At 42.0% G+C, this 15,972-nt stretch overlaps 1 protein-coding gene across 6 annotated transcripts in view; it reads left to right on the top strand.

Moving 5' to 3' along the window:
- The window catches only part of runx2b (RUNX family transcription factor 2b), a 119,829-nt gene that overhangs the window by 80,105 nt on the left and 23,752 nt on the right, over positions 1 to 15,972 (top strand). For 5 of the 6 annotated variants that reach the window (XM_067571713.1, XM_067571712.1, XM_067571715.1 and 2 more), the window contains 3 exons: positions 11,192 to 11,454; positions 13,097 to 13,253; positions 15,184 to 15,288. In XM_067571713.1, the coding sequence (XP_067427814.1) occupies positions 11,192 to 11,454; positions 13,097 to 13,253; positions 15,184 to 15,288 (525 nt within the window). Of the gene's footprint in view, positions 1 to 9,020; positions 10,085 to 11,191; positions 11,455 to 13,096; positions 13,254 to 15,183; positions 15,289 to 15,972 lie in introns of those variants that run through there. The other variant, XM_067571717.1, reaches the window with a different exon arrangement.

Raw genomic sequence — 15,972 nt, 5'->3', positions numbered from 1 at the left:
CTTAACTCAAGGTTCACTTACTAGATTTTTTCCCAGGGCTTTCAGCCACATCTCATGGTCTTTATCCGTGGATGAAGTCTGCTCAGTTGTCGTGAAGAGGGCAAGAGAAGAACACAAGAAGTATTTATAAATAAGTAAATGATATATTGATAGATAGAATTACAATAAGTACGTCATTGATACATAAAATAAAGATAATTCATATAAGAAACAAATACTTCATATTCATGTTCCATATGAAGACATATTTTATATGATTACAACTATGTTATACTATCAGTCATTCATTAAGAGTTATAAATGCTTCACGTGAAGGACAAAAATGTCCTTGTATGTATTTACAACTACATTATAGTGTATTCCTGCATGAACCATTTGTGAAGTGTTAATACACTCCTTACAAATGCTGAATAGGAGCAGTAAAATAAAAGTATTACCAGTTAGATTTTCTGTCTTACAACTTTACTGCAAATTTCCAGCAGTTTGCGTGACTCTTTCAGGGAAAAAAGACTAAAGTTTCGAGCAATTTCTGCTTGTACAGCAATGTTACAAATCAGCAAAATCCCCCAATGTTACAGCTCAGGTTGTTTCAAAGCTCTTTCCTGAGACTGAGGCTGGCATCTTCTGAGAACTTGTAGCTGCTGTTTTTATGTTGATCCCTGCGCTGTTCCAGTTTACACTTAATCAGTTAAATACTGCTCCGACAAGCAGCTCTTTCTGATCAAAGTGGATATACATACATACTGTCTGATCCTCACTGGAGCAGGCTTTCAGTCTGGAATTGAATCCTGTCACTCACACAGACAGCTGCCCTCTTACAGTCGTCTGTAGTTCATTTTGTTGTTGCAGTTAAAAGTTTTTTCCGTCAACTGTTGCGCTGTTCATTCTATTTTCTGTCTTTCCCCAAAGGAAATAGGTCTCTCTCTCTTTTCTCTCTTTCTCCTTTTTGGACGGAGACCAATAACAGGCCTTTTCCACTTCACTTCTCCTGATGCTGAATGAGCAAAGGAGGATCCCAGAGGAGCAGGAATATTTTATTAGAGTGATATTTTGAAAGTTCCTCTCCTCCTCTGTCTTTCTTCCCCTCTTGTGATAGAATTTTAGGATGCTGCAACAATTCCGTCTGTCTGTCTCCGCGTGTGAAAGAAAACAGCTCACGCAGAGCAAAGACAATTCAAAGTTACAGCTAAATGACAGGCTGGGCGCTCCGGTCTTTTGAATTGCATTGTTTTCTTTTTATTCCTGCTTGGGAGGAGGATTGAGGAAGAAAAAAAAAAAAAAGAGAGAGCCCAATTGGGACAGAAAGCGTGCAGTTTAGTCTCAGGAGATTTACGCTTGGCACAAACAAAAACAGCAGTCATTTTTTGCTGACAAACACTATTTAATGCGAGGTTTTTTTTTTTTGTGAAGTTCTTTTCTTATTTATGAAATCTCAGGAAAGAAAGGGTGGTGTATGTATATTGTAGCCTTGATTTACTGTAGCTTAAAGATGTATGAGGAAAATAAGGGAGTGAGGGATGTCAGAGTTCTTCAACTGACTTGGGAGCAGTGATTCTTAAAAAAGAAAAGAAGAAGTAAATTAAAAAGATGTCACTTTTAGGAAATGTGTTGTCCAAACAGCCTTTTAAATACCTACAGAAAATCACAATTTTATTTCACCTATTCTACAACATGTCACTTTCACGTGAATACTACATTACACACATGATTACACCTACACACAATTACGCGCACACAGAGCCAGACAGATACACACACCCTTTTCCTGCAGGACCTTGCAGATGCAGCAGAAACAGTAGAGTCGGTCTCTCTGGTAAACAAACAGTGAGAGGCTGCTGGGAGTCTTCACTGGGCCTCCAAATTATAGTCTGGTTAACCAAAGTCTCAAAAAGCCAGCCCCTTTACTGCTACACACGTACTGTACATACACACCCGCGTCACATGCATATACGCACATATGCACATGACCTCTGCACATTAAAGGCATATAGAGGCTCACTCAAAAAGCATATACAAGAGCCAAAGGTAAAAGATTTTATAGATATAAGAGAGACTGAGAGGGAAGCACACCTGAGGATCTGTCATAAATATTACCCAATCATCAGGTTCACAGTGTGAGATGATTACTGAAGAATCCCTTGCGACGTAAACACTAGTTTAATATTTATAGCTTTTAACCTTCTACACCCATTTTATAATTTTAAGGTTTTCTTTACTGGCAGAAGTTACTTTGCGTAGCCCGAAAGTTGGTTTGGAGACACCAAACGCAGCCTCTCGTATTAGAATAGCTCTGTAATAATGCCTTGTGGTATGTAAGATGTTAAATATGTGCCTCTTTTGCAGGAATGATGCTAAAAGAGTTTGGTGGTACATTATCTTATTTTTTTTTTAACAATAGTTCAGTGAGAGGAGATTGGATACTTTAGAGCATCTTTAATTGTCTGTAAATGAGTTCCGCAACTACTGGGGACAGTTTTCAATCTCTGGAGGATGCAAGAACATATCAGAATGATCTATGACGCCATTAAATCTAGTTTAAACATTTAAGATGATCAGTTCTCGTGAAATTATTCGCCATAAATCTCATGCTTCCACAGCGACAGTGTATTCCAAGCGGACAATTTAATTGTCAGCCCAAGACCACATCCCAACAACCCCGTTGCCAGAGAAGGATTTTTTATGTGTGTGACGTTCAGATTCTCAGCTCTGCCATAATGCAACACCACAGAATAGATTGTATTTGAAGGACAGCATTTCACAACGTAATTGATGTCCCCTGTGGGACCCAGCAGTCGATGAGTCTCGATGCTCAAGACTCAATTTAGGCGCTATAAAGCTGGCGTCATCCGATTCTCAGTTAGGGGCAGAGCAGACACGACACGAAAAGGCCCTGTCCTGGAATAACCGGAAAGTTCTGACTTTGTGTGGAAAACACAGGTCACATCATCACACAATAGTCATTTATCTTCTGTGAAATCATGTTTTCCCCCAACTTTCAAGATGTTTTCTTACACTGAACCCTCTTTTCCAAAGATGACTGGAATTGATTTTGTCTGAGGACATCTCAGGCTGGAAGCTATGAAATTGAACTCCATCCACCCATCCCCTTTCCCGTCCCTACACCCCCACCTTGTTGTGAGTCATTTCTGACCAGTAGCCTAATATGCTCAGCGTAATTACAGGCTAAGGTTTTAGGCAAAGTCCCATCTCGGAGCGAGCTGCATCAGCCGTGACACACAACTTAGTTAGTTAACTCCTTCGGCAGAGCATGCAGAGCATCAGATGTCACATGCTGAGGGCTCTCAAAATTGACACAAGCCGACACTTCTCAGGGCCCATTTTGACGTCTATATGGTTTGGATCTAGTGCGTATGGCTCAAGGTTGCAGAGTTCAGGCTCAGTGTCTTGGAGCGACTCTGAGCTGGACTGTGATCAGGAGGAGATCAGGAAAAAGAGAAGAGAGAGCGAGATCCAAACCCTCGGAAGCAGAGTGCTGTTGCTCGATGCACGCCCAGTGCTGTGGCTGCTTGTGCTTCCTGCCCAGTAGTTTTTTTTCCCCTGTTTATCTGATTGGCTGTTTTCATAGTGCTGGACATACTGAATTACTGACTGACAGTTTTGATATTGATTATCCCCCCACCAGTGACGGAGCAGCAATGCAATGCAAGGATTTCATCTTAAGGTCTTTGACAGCGGTACACTTACTGTCAGAAAAAGGCCATTTACGATACCCGTTCTGTGAAGATGGCCAAGCAAAACGGACATTATATTTACTACATTTAAACGCTCCAAGGCAAAAAATGTATATAATAAATTTCCAGGCGTGGGTTTACTCCGTCTATGGTTAAATGTTTATGTCTGTGTGCAATTGAGCATCCATGACAGACTTTTTTCCCCCCCCTCCATCTGGCCCTCCTCTATTGCTCCTTACATCGATTTGGACCCAGTGCACCTTAACATTCCTCCACCCTGCCTCCATATACATACATCCTTGCCTCCTGTCTCCTTCTTTTCCTTCCCCGTCTCCTGCCGCTGTCCATCCTTCCTTACCCTCTTGCAGTCTCGAAACGGGAGCAGTGGAAACAGGCGAGCGATAGCCGATAGCCCCCCTGCGAGTGCTAGTCTGGGCCGCTGCCTGTTTGCCTCTTGCCGTGTAGTCACTCTATCTATCTCGCCTGTGACTCCTTAGCTCACATAAATCATCCTCAATCATACTACACAGACAGCCAGAACAGAGAGAAATCTCCCCCTATAAATCTGGTATTAGTTTTACCTCGCATAATGAACACAGAGCTAAACGGTCCTGGAAACATGAGAACAGCATGTCTTGCAGATGTACTATAAATATTTTGATACTAGCCGGGTAGTTTGCAGAGGGGAAGTAGACCAGTGAAACACAGAGGAAGGGAAAAGTGTAAAGTGGAATGTTGGCCTAGCCCAAGTGTCTGTATTGTCTTTAGCACCTACAGAGGGTCTCGGTCCAAGAAAAACGCTCTTTACAGGGTTCCTGTTCCCAGCCGTGGTCCGGTACCACTCCTGGATACGCTGCGTTTCCTTCAAGCCAATCCTTCAAACTGGTCTCCATGGAGGGGGCTCATTGTTTGATTAATAGCACGATCAGACCTGATTGAGTGATAGATGGTTTGAAGGGAAAACCAGCACGCCTTAGGGACACTCTGAGACCAAGTCTGGGAAAAGCTGCTCCAGGGAAGGGTTTGATTGGTCGAACAGCTGAATTAAAGTGAAGGGCTAATAATAGCATAGCTAATGACACAAAGGCTGCATAGAGTGGTGCGGCCAAACATGGCTGATGACTGTAAAGATATTTTGTTGCAGCCATGTGAAGACAAACCGTAACATACACACACATTCATATACAAAAGTGGAAAAACTGAAATTCCCCCTGTTTTTTGGCATGTTTCTGGCCTCGGCCCCGGGCACTGTCACCCTACCCCATCAAAGAGCCACACACACACACACACACACACACAACACACCCACACACACAGAAAACCTACAAATAAACTCTTACACGTGCAGTGTTTTACACACATGCTGCGCTGTGACAGCAGGTGGTGTGTGACACGTCAACATCTGAAGGTTCCCTGGCAGACGGAGAAAGAGTCTCAGCTCTGTGCCCCAGTCGCTCAGATCTATCATTGGGACTCTTTAATGGCAGCCTTCGTCACATATTACTGCTTTATTTTCTCCTCTCCATCTACCAGCCCACAGAAGTTCCTTTTTTGTTCCTATTTTTAAGTACAAGTGATCTCAATTAGGGACCTCCATGAAGGCGGTAGGCGGCAGACAGTCAGAGCAATAAGAGCAGAGAGGAAATTGTCTTTATACCCCTCCTCCCTCCTCCCTCCCTCCCTCCCTCCCTCTCTACCCTCCTGCCACAAGCAGTGAACAGCCGCCCCCTCCATGTCTCCATCTCTTTCCATGCTGCTCTCTGCCTTTTCAAAGACAGAGTGAAATATCAGACTAACTATTCCTGCATCTCTTTCTCGCTGGCTGAGAAAGAAACACATTAAACTGTAAAGGCACAGCCACTTCGATGCCTAATACAAAACTTGGAAAACTCTCCTCGATAACGACTGCTCTGGGACATGCACACACACATGCGCACACACACACACACACACGCCGCAGAACGTGCCGTCCTTGTCCTAACAGTTCACGGTGATGTCACGGGCTCAGTGACAAACAGTCATTAAGGGCTTAACTGTGATCTGGGATCAGTGCGTGGATGTCAGTCGGTGAGGTTGTGATGATGAGGTCACTAGGAATAGGGTTTCTTGCCCATCGTTATCCTCCTCTGCTCTGCTGTGTTGTGCGCCGCTGGCTAGCTGGTTCACTAATTGACTGCTTGGTTGGCCGGCTACCAGCCCATCTAACTAATCGGCCGGCTAGTTTTGCGGCTTGATGTCTGCTCTCTTGGTTTGTTTGGTGATTGGCTAGTAGACTGGACCTTTGGCTGGTTTGCTGCCTTGCCTGGTGGGCTCGCTGATTGGTTAGTTGGCAAGCCGGTTGGCTGGTGGCCGGCCAAACATGGAAACATCCCGTTAGAGCTGAAAGCCTGGGCCTCGTCACTACCCTCCTCTAGAAAGCTATAATTAAATGTCTTGAAAAATGCACCACTGTGAAATGGAGCCTTAATCCTGAGCCTTAAGTGGCTGTACTTTTCCTCTTGAATGATGAGAGTATACTCTTGTGAAAAGAAGAAGTAGAGAGGAAGAGTGTTGCTAACCCGTGTTTTTACAATTTATCTTTGTGAAGCAGTTGCAAATAAAAATGCACGCAAGTGCATGAACCCACACAGTTGGGTGTGTCCTCATTTATCTGTTGTGCTGAACTGTTGATGTACTATTTGCTTTTAACACTGAGCTCTATGTCCTGACATCTTTCCTGGTGAGGTGTTAATGGTTGAGGATACATGGGCCTCTCAGTGTGTGTCTGCATGCGTATGTTTGTGTTTCCAGAGAGCAAGAAAGATATAAAGAAGTTGACAGATGCACAGATAAAAACAAGAGAAAGATTGTGCATGGTTAGTTTGCTGACAACACCATAGACAGCATGTGTGCGTAGTCTGCGTACATATTAGTGGTTCGCACAGCCTTTGTCATTCCAAGTGGGAATGAGTACAGAAACTTTTATTACACGCTTGATATCTCGACAGGAAAATTAGTCAGCTGAGTTTGATTTTTATTGAAAACAAATAATTGAAACTGAGCGGCAGAAATACAATATTACCATAAATCATAAAGCGAACATCCTGCTCAATGTGGTATACTGTGGTTCTTCACTGTTAGTGACTTCTCCTACTGTGCAGTGACTCCAAGCCAGTGTAACACAGTAGATGAATAATACCAGAGCTGAGAGAGACGATCCAGCTGTGCACCAGGCGAGCAGCAGCCCCACTGAATGAAAAGCTTTACGCTAGATTCAATACTACTTAATATTAAGTCTGTTAATACTGAGTGAGATAGGTCAAATATTGTTTAAGTCCAATGCTGCATGAAAGTTCCAGCGTTCACATTTAATCAAAAGTTGATTTTGGGGCTGGGTTAAATCCAGGACACTGAAGCGGGGGAAGTTTTTTTTTTTTTTTTTTTTTTTCTTTTTTTTTTTTGGAATTGAACAGCTTATTCTGGCACATTAACGCCTTCTCTGCTGTCTCCCTCACATCTCTGGGACTTCAAACGGCGGATTTGAAACTTGTGCAGAGGTCGCCCTACCTCTGAATGACAGAGAGCCAGACAGCAGGCCGTACTGTATGAATGCAGGCCGTATCCTGTAGGGAGCTGGAAGACAGATGCTGGATGTTCAGCGGAGAGGCAAAGCGGAGTCAGATGGGACAAACACTCTTTGATGAGCTGAGCTTGTCGGGGTTTAAGTCATGACCAAACTGGGGTGGGGTGAGGTGGTTTTGGGGGGGCGTTTGGGGCCTGGATCAAGCTTGGAAAATCAAGGGGCTTTTCCTGCTGCTGTCTCTTATGGGACAATAACAAGTTGTTGAGTGCAGAAACCCAAATTTAAGACTGATTAGTTGGCTGTAAAAATATGAGTTTAAGTTGACTGGCTTGATTAAACACTTTCTTTTTTTTAAAAAAGTGTGATTTAAAAGTGCCTTTTACTAATAAACAATACAATACAACAGTTCCAAAATTAAAGTCCAATTCAAATGTTGAGTCAAAATAGCGTAAAACAACTAATGCATTAAATAATGGGGTTTGATTAAATTGAATGTATGAAATTGAGTCAAAGATTGTTATTATTTCATCCGTAACGGTTCCAGAATTAAATTCCACTACAACATTTAGGATGTTTTCCGCATTACCCCAAATGTATTCAGCGCTGAAAAAAAAAAAAAAAAATGATATTATCGTAGCTGAAACTTAACTCTGTTGGAATAACTGGCTCCAGGGTTCTTGCAAGGCCATGTTTATCACTATTACAGATTTAATTACTACTATTCACATTTATCCATCCATGAATTGTTAGTTGATCTTTGAGAATGTTGGACAATGTGAACCATATTTCTGGTGTTTGGGGCACATGGAGGGGAAGTGTAACTCAATCACTCTTTTTTTTCTCCCCCTCCCGTCCACATGACGAGGTGCCAGATGCGTGTCAGTGCTTTCAGACTTTATATATATATATATATATATATATATATATATATATATATATATATGTGTGTGTATATATATATATATATATATCCCTCCCACATCCTAACACACACACACCAACAGATGTGTATGCATGTGTGCACACATACATACATACTTATGTAACATAAGAAGTCAAGTTATTTCAAGTTACTTTTAGTACTCAGGCTGTAGTCCTGTGTAAAGCTTTTTTTTTTTTTTTCTCAACACAGTAATCTTATTGTAGGATGTATAAGGCTATATCCAACTTTACAGCATAAATACAAGCTGCAAAAGCCCTGACAGGATCCAAAAAACCTGACAGCTGTGCCTCCCAGTAGTCCCTTTTATTTTCAAACAGGCCCGGAGTATCAAAGGCCTTTGTCTTTAAGACTGCAATAAAAGCCTGTTTGGGAGCAACCGAAAAGGAACACAGAGTGGCATTGCTCATGCTGCTGTGTGATGTGGCACTCAAAAAAGACTCATTGGAGACTGATGGGTAATCAGGGCAGAGGGTGGGGTGGGTGATGAGAGCCGGCTGAGATATGGAGTTTCACAGAGGGTGGATGATGCCCTCTACAGTAGACACAGGAGGGGCAGGCAAAAAAGCAGGCCTGCTCACTGACTGCATTCAGACCAGCGTCCACATTGAACATAGAACATAAATATATAACATTTTAGCACAAAAACATAAGGATAAAATAGATTTTATTTTTTTATTTGAATAGATTTTTTTGCTCACAGTAAGGAGTTATAAATAATGCAGGGGTGGAACGATGGCATTAATGCTTTTTAAAATAATATTTTCATCCACATGTTGTTTTTTTTTCTCTTTACATTTTTTTCCTCGCTTTGGGAAATGTAGAAATGTGGAAGAAATATTCAGATGCTTTAAGTAAAAGTAGCAATGACACACTGTGAAAATACTCAATTACGCTTGAAAATATTACTTAAGTATATATGTATAGCAGAAAGTCTCCAAAGTAAAAGTACTCATTATACTCAGTACTGTTATATATTAGATTATTGTTGGGTTATTATTACTGATGCATTAATGTGTAGGTAGCATTCTAATGTTTAGTTGGAGCTAATTTTAACTATTTTATACACTCTAGGGAAGTTTAAAATAACATAACAACATAATAAACTCGTATGTTTTGTATGTAAAATACTAATCTTGCAAAGTTAGTGCTGTCAAAAAAAATAGCAGTGCAGTAATGTTTTCCTCTGAATTGTAGTGGAGTAGAAGTATAAAGTTGCAGAAAAAATAGAAATTGTAAATTACAAGCACTTTAAATTACAGTTCTCGAGTAAGTGTACTTACTCCTTAACTGTCATTTTTTGGATATGCATATGAATGATCACTGAATTGTGCATAAGGGCTCAGAGGGTTATTTTTTTTTTGGGGGGGGGGGGTCTGATAGGTTTAGTCTACATGTAATAAAATTGTATATAATATTTTTTATCAAGCTGTCTGTGACACATCAGATTGTGTAATTGTATTTTACATGACTAACTTTCTCAAAAGCGCAGTCGGTTGTTTTTTGTTGTTGTTGTTGTTGTTTTTAAAAGAACTGGCCACACGGGTTGGATGAACTTAAACCCCTAAAGCCCGTGTATAAAGCAGAATACCTGTACACCTGCACAACAGCTCTCCCCTGCGACCGAGTGAAACGCTACTCCTGCGCCTCTACCTGACTCACCGCTCTCCGGTGACTCACTCGCTCCTAACCGTATGGAGCGTAACTCACTTCTCACCCGGGCTCGGCTCTCTATCTTCTCTCTCTCTCTCTCTCTCTCTCTTGAAACGATCCGCATATTGTCAGGACAAAGTGGTACCAAACTACGGACTGATGCGTGTTACTTGACTGGAAATGACCACCTCCAGAGTTAGGAGCGTGTGGATGGTCCAGGGGAACGGTAACATGTCGGTATGTACAGCAGGCTGTGTGAAACTCTCAACTTGAATAACGACAGTGAGAGAGAGAGAGAAAGGCGTGAAACGTATAGCCCCATGTGTGTTTCATGAAGGTATAGACATTACACGGAGACCTGTCCGGTCGTCTATATAGGCGTGATAGATTATGGCGGAGGGAATGGATCCGACTCCAGACACCACGTGTTGGAGTCGCATCAGCGCAATAATTGCTGGGCGCTTGAGCTATATAAACCACAAAAAGCCTGAGCACGGGAAACCCCGGCCTCCAAACACTAACCACATTTACGGCTACAAAAACGGGATTCGTTTTTTCCGCCTCCTTCATCTCACCGGCGATGATTTTTTTTTCCCGACTTCATCAACCTTTTTAACCCTATAGACCTGCGGCTCGGCCGAGAGACTTTTACGGAAAAATATGTATAAATTGCAGGCGTCGCGGGGTTACAGGCTAAACAGCTCTGATAAGTATTGTTAAAAGCCTATTCCTTTGACTTTGAAAACTTTTTTGTGTGTGTACATAGCCTGGGGGCTTTCAGAGAGTCTTTCAGTTTGGCACAAAGACTTCAATGACGCATCTGGAGCAGCGCTTTGACTTTTCAACTAAAGGAAGACAGACAAAAACTTTTTTTTTGAGCATCTGGGTCGACTCCTCCATTTTAGAGCTGCTTTTTTTGTAATTGTATAGCTTATTACGCGCTCGTACATTTATTTGATGTTATTTATATCCACACACGAGCAACTACGCCTGCGTTATGGCGCATGGACGCTTCCCCCGAGAAGTTTGAAAAAAAAGAGCTTGTCATTTAAAACATCATCAAGTTTTCAAGGGTTGTTTTTCTTGACGGAGAAGTATATTTTATGTCGTTTGAAGGCGCCCACTAAAGTTTGTAGTGGAGAGAGTTTTGAAACGCGGTGTGCGCTCACCAAGTCCCATTTTCCATTGGCAGACGCGCTGAGGTTCAGCGAGCAGCGGCGCACACTCCGAGTTTCTCCCTGAGTGTGTGAGAGAGAGAAAGAAAGGAAGGAGGAAAGAGAGGAGCTGGAGAGCCTTTGGTGCCTTTTTTGATAATCCACGCTGTTGTGATGCGAATTCCCGTAGATCCCAGCGCCAGTCGGAGGTTCAGTCCGCCGTCCAATAGCCTCCAGCCAGTCCCAGGGAAGATGAACGATGTGAGCTCCCCAGCCGGCCAGCCGGACGCAGCAGCGGTGGTGCCAAGACTACGTCCCCACGAAAACCGCAGCATGGCCGAGATCATCGCCGACCACCCGGCCGAGCTGGTCCGGACCGACAGCCCTAACTTTCTCTGCTCGGTCCTGCCCTCCCACTGGCGGTGCAACAAAACGCTGCCTGTCGCCTTTAAGGTGAGTCCCGCTTCAGTGATAAAATGCTAGATTAAGAGGTGGGAAAATTACTGCATGATCCGGTTAACACTATAAGAGAAACCAAAAACTAATTTTAAAAAAGGGCAGATTTTTTTTCTTAAAAGACCACATCTCAATATAGATTTGTTTGATAGGCTACTGCTTTCTTTATGTGGGCACGCCGAACATTTTGGATTTTTTTAAGTGATGTGTTATCGGTTTATCCTCTTTGTCACTTAAATTTTGGGAGGATTTTCATTGTTATCAGCTCAATTGATCCAATCCCAGTTCCTATAAATAACTATCATGTCTTGTAATTACAACCTTTTAAATGGTTGTAACATCACCAGTTAATCACGATGAATGTGAGGATGATTAATGGTTTGTCATTTTTAGCAAACATATTCACTAAATTAGTGTTGAAATGAAAAAAAAAAGCATAAAGGAAACGTGGGCATGTGATGGTTTTTTTTTTTTTAAATAGCTTGAATGAATATCAAAATGTAAAAATAAATAAAGAAATCACATGTTTATGTTTTCCTCCCACATTTTGTAAACAAAAGGAAAACAAAATTATAGAGTGATTTTAAAAAAAAATAAGTGTATAATAATAATGGCTCATTTAAAGTTGCCACAGTGAAAATGTAGTTTTCAATATGATTAATTATTATTTTCCATTTTAAGCAATTATTTCCATATGTGAAAATTGTGAAAGAATATACAACATGTTATTTATAATATTACAGCTGCATTGTGGCCTATTATAACCACAATTTTAATGATTGTAATAAAATATAGTTTATTATTCTCTTCATTTGTGTTTCACTGAATGTTTAATAAGCAGAAATGTGGGGGATAAAAATGTATATTTAACGTGCACCAAAGACTGATGGTTTAAACATTTTAGGCCTCTGTAGGCGTTTTTGAAGCCTTCATCATTTTTTTTTACTCCCATGATATTTCACAGCAAAGGGCCTATTAATTACATGACAGATATTTCTCAAAAGATGGATCAAAGACACTTAAAGTGGAGTTTTGTAGCTGCAGTCCTGGCTCCAAATCAAATGTGACACTTTTTAATATATATGTGTTATTTAACCGTTATTATTACCACAGCTCTGTAATTATCGCAGCTCTGTAGGCCTGCTCATGCTCTTTTATCTGCATCCAGGAATCTAAATGATAACACGAAGCCTCTTTGCTTTTGTTTTAAACGACTTGCATTTGAGAGGAGATTCTAATCACATTAATCATAATATCAAACTGCTTCAGGAGAATAAATTAAATCCATTTATCAACATGATTTGGAGGAGGATGATATGATGTAAAACAAATTTGTCACATTAGCTAGATTCATTTCTGTACAAGTGAAGCTGAGAATGAAACTGGGGTTTGGGTTCATACAGCTTTTTTCTTATAAACTGAGCTGAGTTAAAGATTCTTTTATTATACTTTTTTTCTACAGCCTTTTTACTTATTTTCTTCAAGCATGGATTGAGGGAGAAAATATGTTGTAGCATACTGTAGCATATTTTCTCCATTTTGGGTCACCAGGTGAGCGAGTAAAATTAGAATATTCGCTCAAAACGTCGATCCAAACAGTTCCTGAATTTCTGCCCTTTGACCCCCTTGTACCTGACAGGTGGTCGCCCTGGGAGACATACCTGACGGGACCGTTGTCACGGTAATGGCGGGGAACGACGAGAACTACTCCGCCGAGCTGCGGAACGCCTCAGGTGTGATGAAGAACCAAGTAGCGCGCTTCAACGACCTTCGCTTCGTGGGCCGCAGTGGCAGAGGTGAGGCCTGAAACACTCTGTGCTCCATTCACTGAGCACTACTACTCGGTAGGAGCTATTAGGTTCAGTGGTGTGGATTAGTGGTCACATTCCCTACGTGGCAACCACATAATGATCTCTCTAACTCCAGGCTCGTCTCCCAAAGTCTGAGTGGTGAATCATATTGCTACCGCTCTCTTTGCCTTTAAATGAGGGTCCTTGATTTTTTTTTGGAAAAAAGGTTGGATGTGCTTCAGCTGCGTAGAAAAACATTGATCTGATAAGAAGAAATAAGTCTTGTTTTTCTGTCCTTTCCTTTCATCATAATGTTCACCTGACATGACCCAGCTCAGTTGAGGCTTATAAACATGTTGGGTGGTGCCGCAGCCCCGAGGCTGATCACTCTCTGCACATATCCACAGGCTGTCAGAGAGCGAGGCAGCAAATGGCATTCCCTAAATATTTGGCATTGCCAAACTGACTTTTTTGCATAATTGGCCGTCTTGTTACTAAATCATCTTATTTACGATCAGAGATTTGGCACTGAGAGTGTCCTCACTCTTCTCCTCACGCATTCACACTCTCTAAACTTCCTGGAAATATTTTCTTAGAGACTTTTTTAAGAGAGTGGTCACCTAAGATAAGTTGATGGTGATAAGGCCTGTCAACAGCTTCACCCACGCCGCTGTGACTTTTCTTCTCAGTTTCCTTTTCTGTTGTGGTTGTCAAAGAGAGACCCGGATGTTGCGGGAGGGAGTGAAGGGTGATAAAGTATAGTGAGTGGAGAGTGTGGTGGACCTGTTGCCATGGAGACCGTGTGTGCGTCCTTCTGCTGTGACACAGAATCTTGTCACAGGAAGTGACATGAGAGCCAGGGGAGATCAGACTACAGGGTGTCTGAAATGAATACCCTGCAATGACAGAGACAAGTGCAAGACAGGATGTTAGATAGTTAGAGGTCATGCACAGAGCGAGGCAGCAGAGATGGACAAGGATTGATATTACAGGGCTGAAATGATGCAACAGTATGATGATAGCACGGATGGATATGACAGGCGACCCAGAGTACATCAGATACTGTTGATAACATCATTATACTTAATAGTGTAGAAGTATACAGATTTGCCTTGATTTAGATGGATCACAGGTAACAGATGACAGCAGCAATGATGGTAGAGAGCACAGGAAGGTGACACACTAGGTGTCCCACTTTATCATAGATCACTAGTGAGCCAGCGCTGCTTCACCCACATGCCCCTCAAATCAGGTATGTGGGACACCTGTTGCATCTGTGATCTGCTATCTCCTTCAGTTCCTCTTATCACTGCTCTGAAAGGCATGTTTATAGTGAACTAGAGTGCGGAGCGGAAGAGGGGAGGACACGCACGGGTAGATGGCTGCGACTGAATGGACAGCTGCTCCGATGAGTCGCTGCAGCAACCTGCCCCCCACTTCCTGTTTCCTTGCACGTAGTCATGGTTACGTGATGCGTCTGCATACCTCAGATGTTAGTGCTGCTGCTGACTTGGCTGTTGTGCTCTGATTCATAGCATTCCTCGTGCATGCACATAGGAACATGCACACTTTCACAGACGCACACTCAACCCCAAGGCAGCAACTGCTGGGGATTATCGAGAAAGGAAGTGACTATTAAAATGCCTCTCGCCCACTCACACTGGGTTAGACAGGGAGAAAAGTCTGGATAACAAGATACTGGCTCCTTCAGTCAATCTTCCAATCTGCCAAAGAACCTAAATAGACCCTCTCAAAGATCCAATGTTGTCTGTTGTTAATCCTAAATCCTTTAATCTTTAAAGTCGATTTTTCCCAGTTTGTATTGGCTATTATGTGATCACAACCACACTTGTGACTTGGGGATGGTGTAGCAATGAATGCAGGTCATTGTCTCCGCAGATGGCATGTCATTTGATGTTGTTTGATATCACCACAGGCAAGAGCTTCACCCTGACAATCACAGTATTCACCAACCCACCACAAGTGGCCACTTACCACCGAGCCATAAAGGTCACCGTGGACGGACCACGTGAGCCCAGGAGTGAGTACAAATGCATGCGCATACACTTATGGGGATATGCATTCACACGCGTCGAACAACATACAACTTCCTGTAAAGGACAGGTTCACAAATTTTCAACTCTGTCCTAGAACAATAGCCGGGTGTCCATATGTAAGCTCAGCAATCTGAGTATCAATTACAGTATTTTTAGTACGAAATTCTTTCTTTGTGTTGCTATTTCCTCTATCTTACTCATCAGGGAAACACTGTCTCTTTCACCCTGGGAGATATACACTTCACCCTGGGAGGTACACATTGGAGGCATATGAGGATAGGATATTTTAATGCCCAGTTTGAACAGGAGGAATGATTACAGCAAGCAAAAAGTCTTTCATTTTACATAGGGGCATGAGAGTATTGTTTTAGGACAAACTTGAAAAATATGAACTTATCCTTAAATTTGCCCTTTTATCTCTAATTTTTTTCTAAAGTTTTGTCTAAAGGGTTACTCCAACAATTTTGTGTTCTGTGTGCCACTTTCATAAATATAGGGGATTTACAAGAAACAGGTTTTTATAAAGAATGGTCAAACTCAAAGTCGCAGAGGCAGCCATATCCTAACGTTTAGTCCCTAGTATTGATCAAGCTCCAAACACCGGATCCTACATTTCCTATAATGCAACAACTCCATCATTAGACCCTTCTTACCTTCTAAATGCACAC

The sequence above is a fragment of the Thunnus thynnus genome, chromosome 18 (assembly GCF_963924715.1).
Source record: "Thunnus thynnus chromosome 18, fThuThy2.1, whole genome shotgun sequence".
In the NCBI taxonomy this organism is placed as follows: Eukaryota; Metazoa; Chordata; class Actinopteri; order Scombriformes; family Scombridae; genus Thunnus; species Thunnus thynnus.
This window is presented reverse-complemented; position numbering and strand designations above follow the sequence as displayed.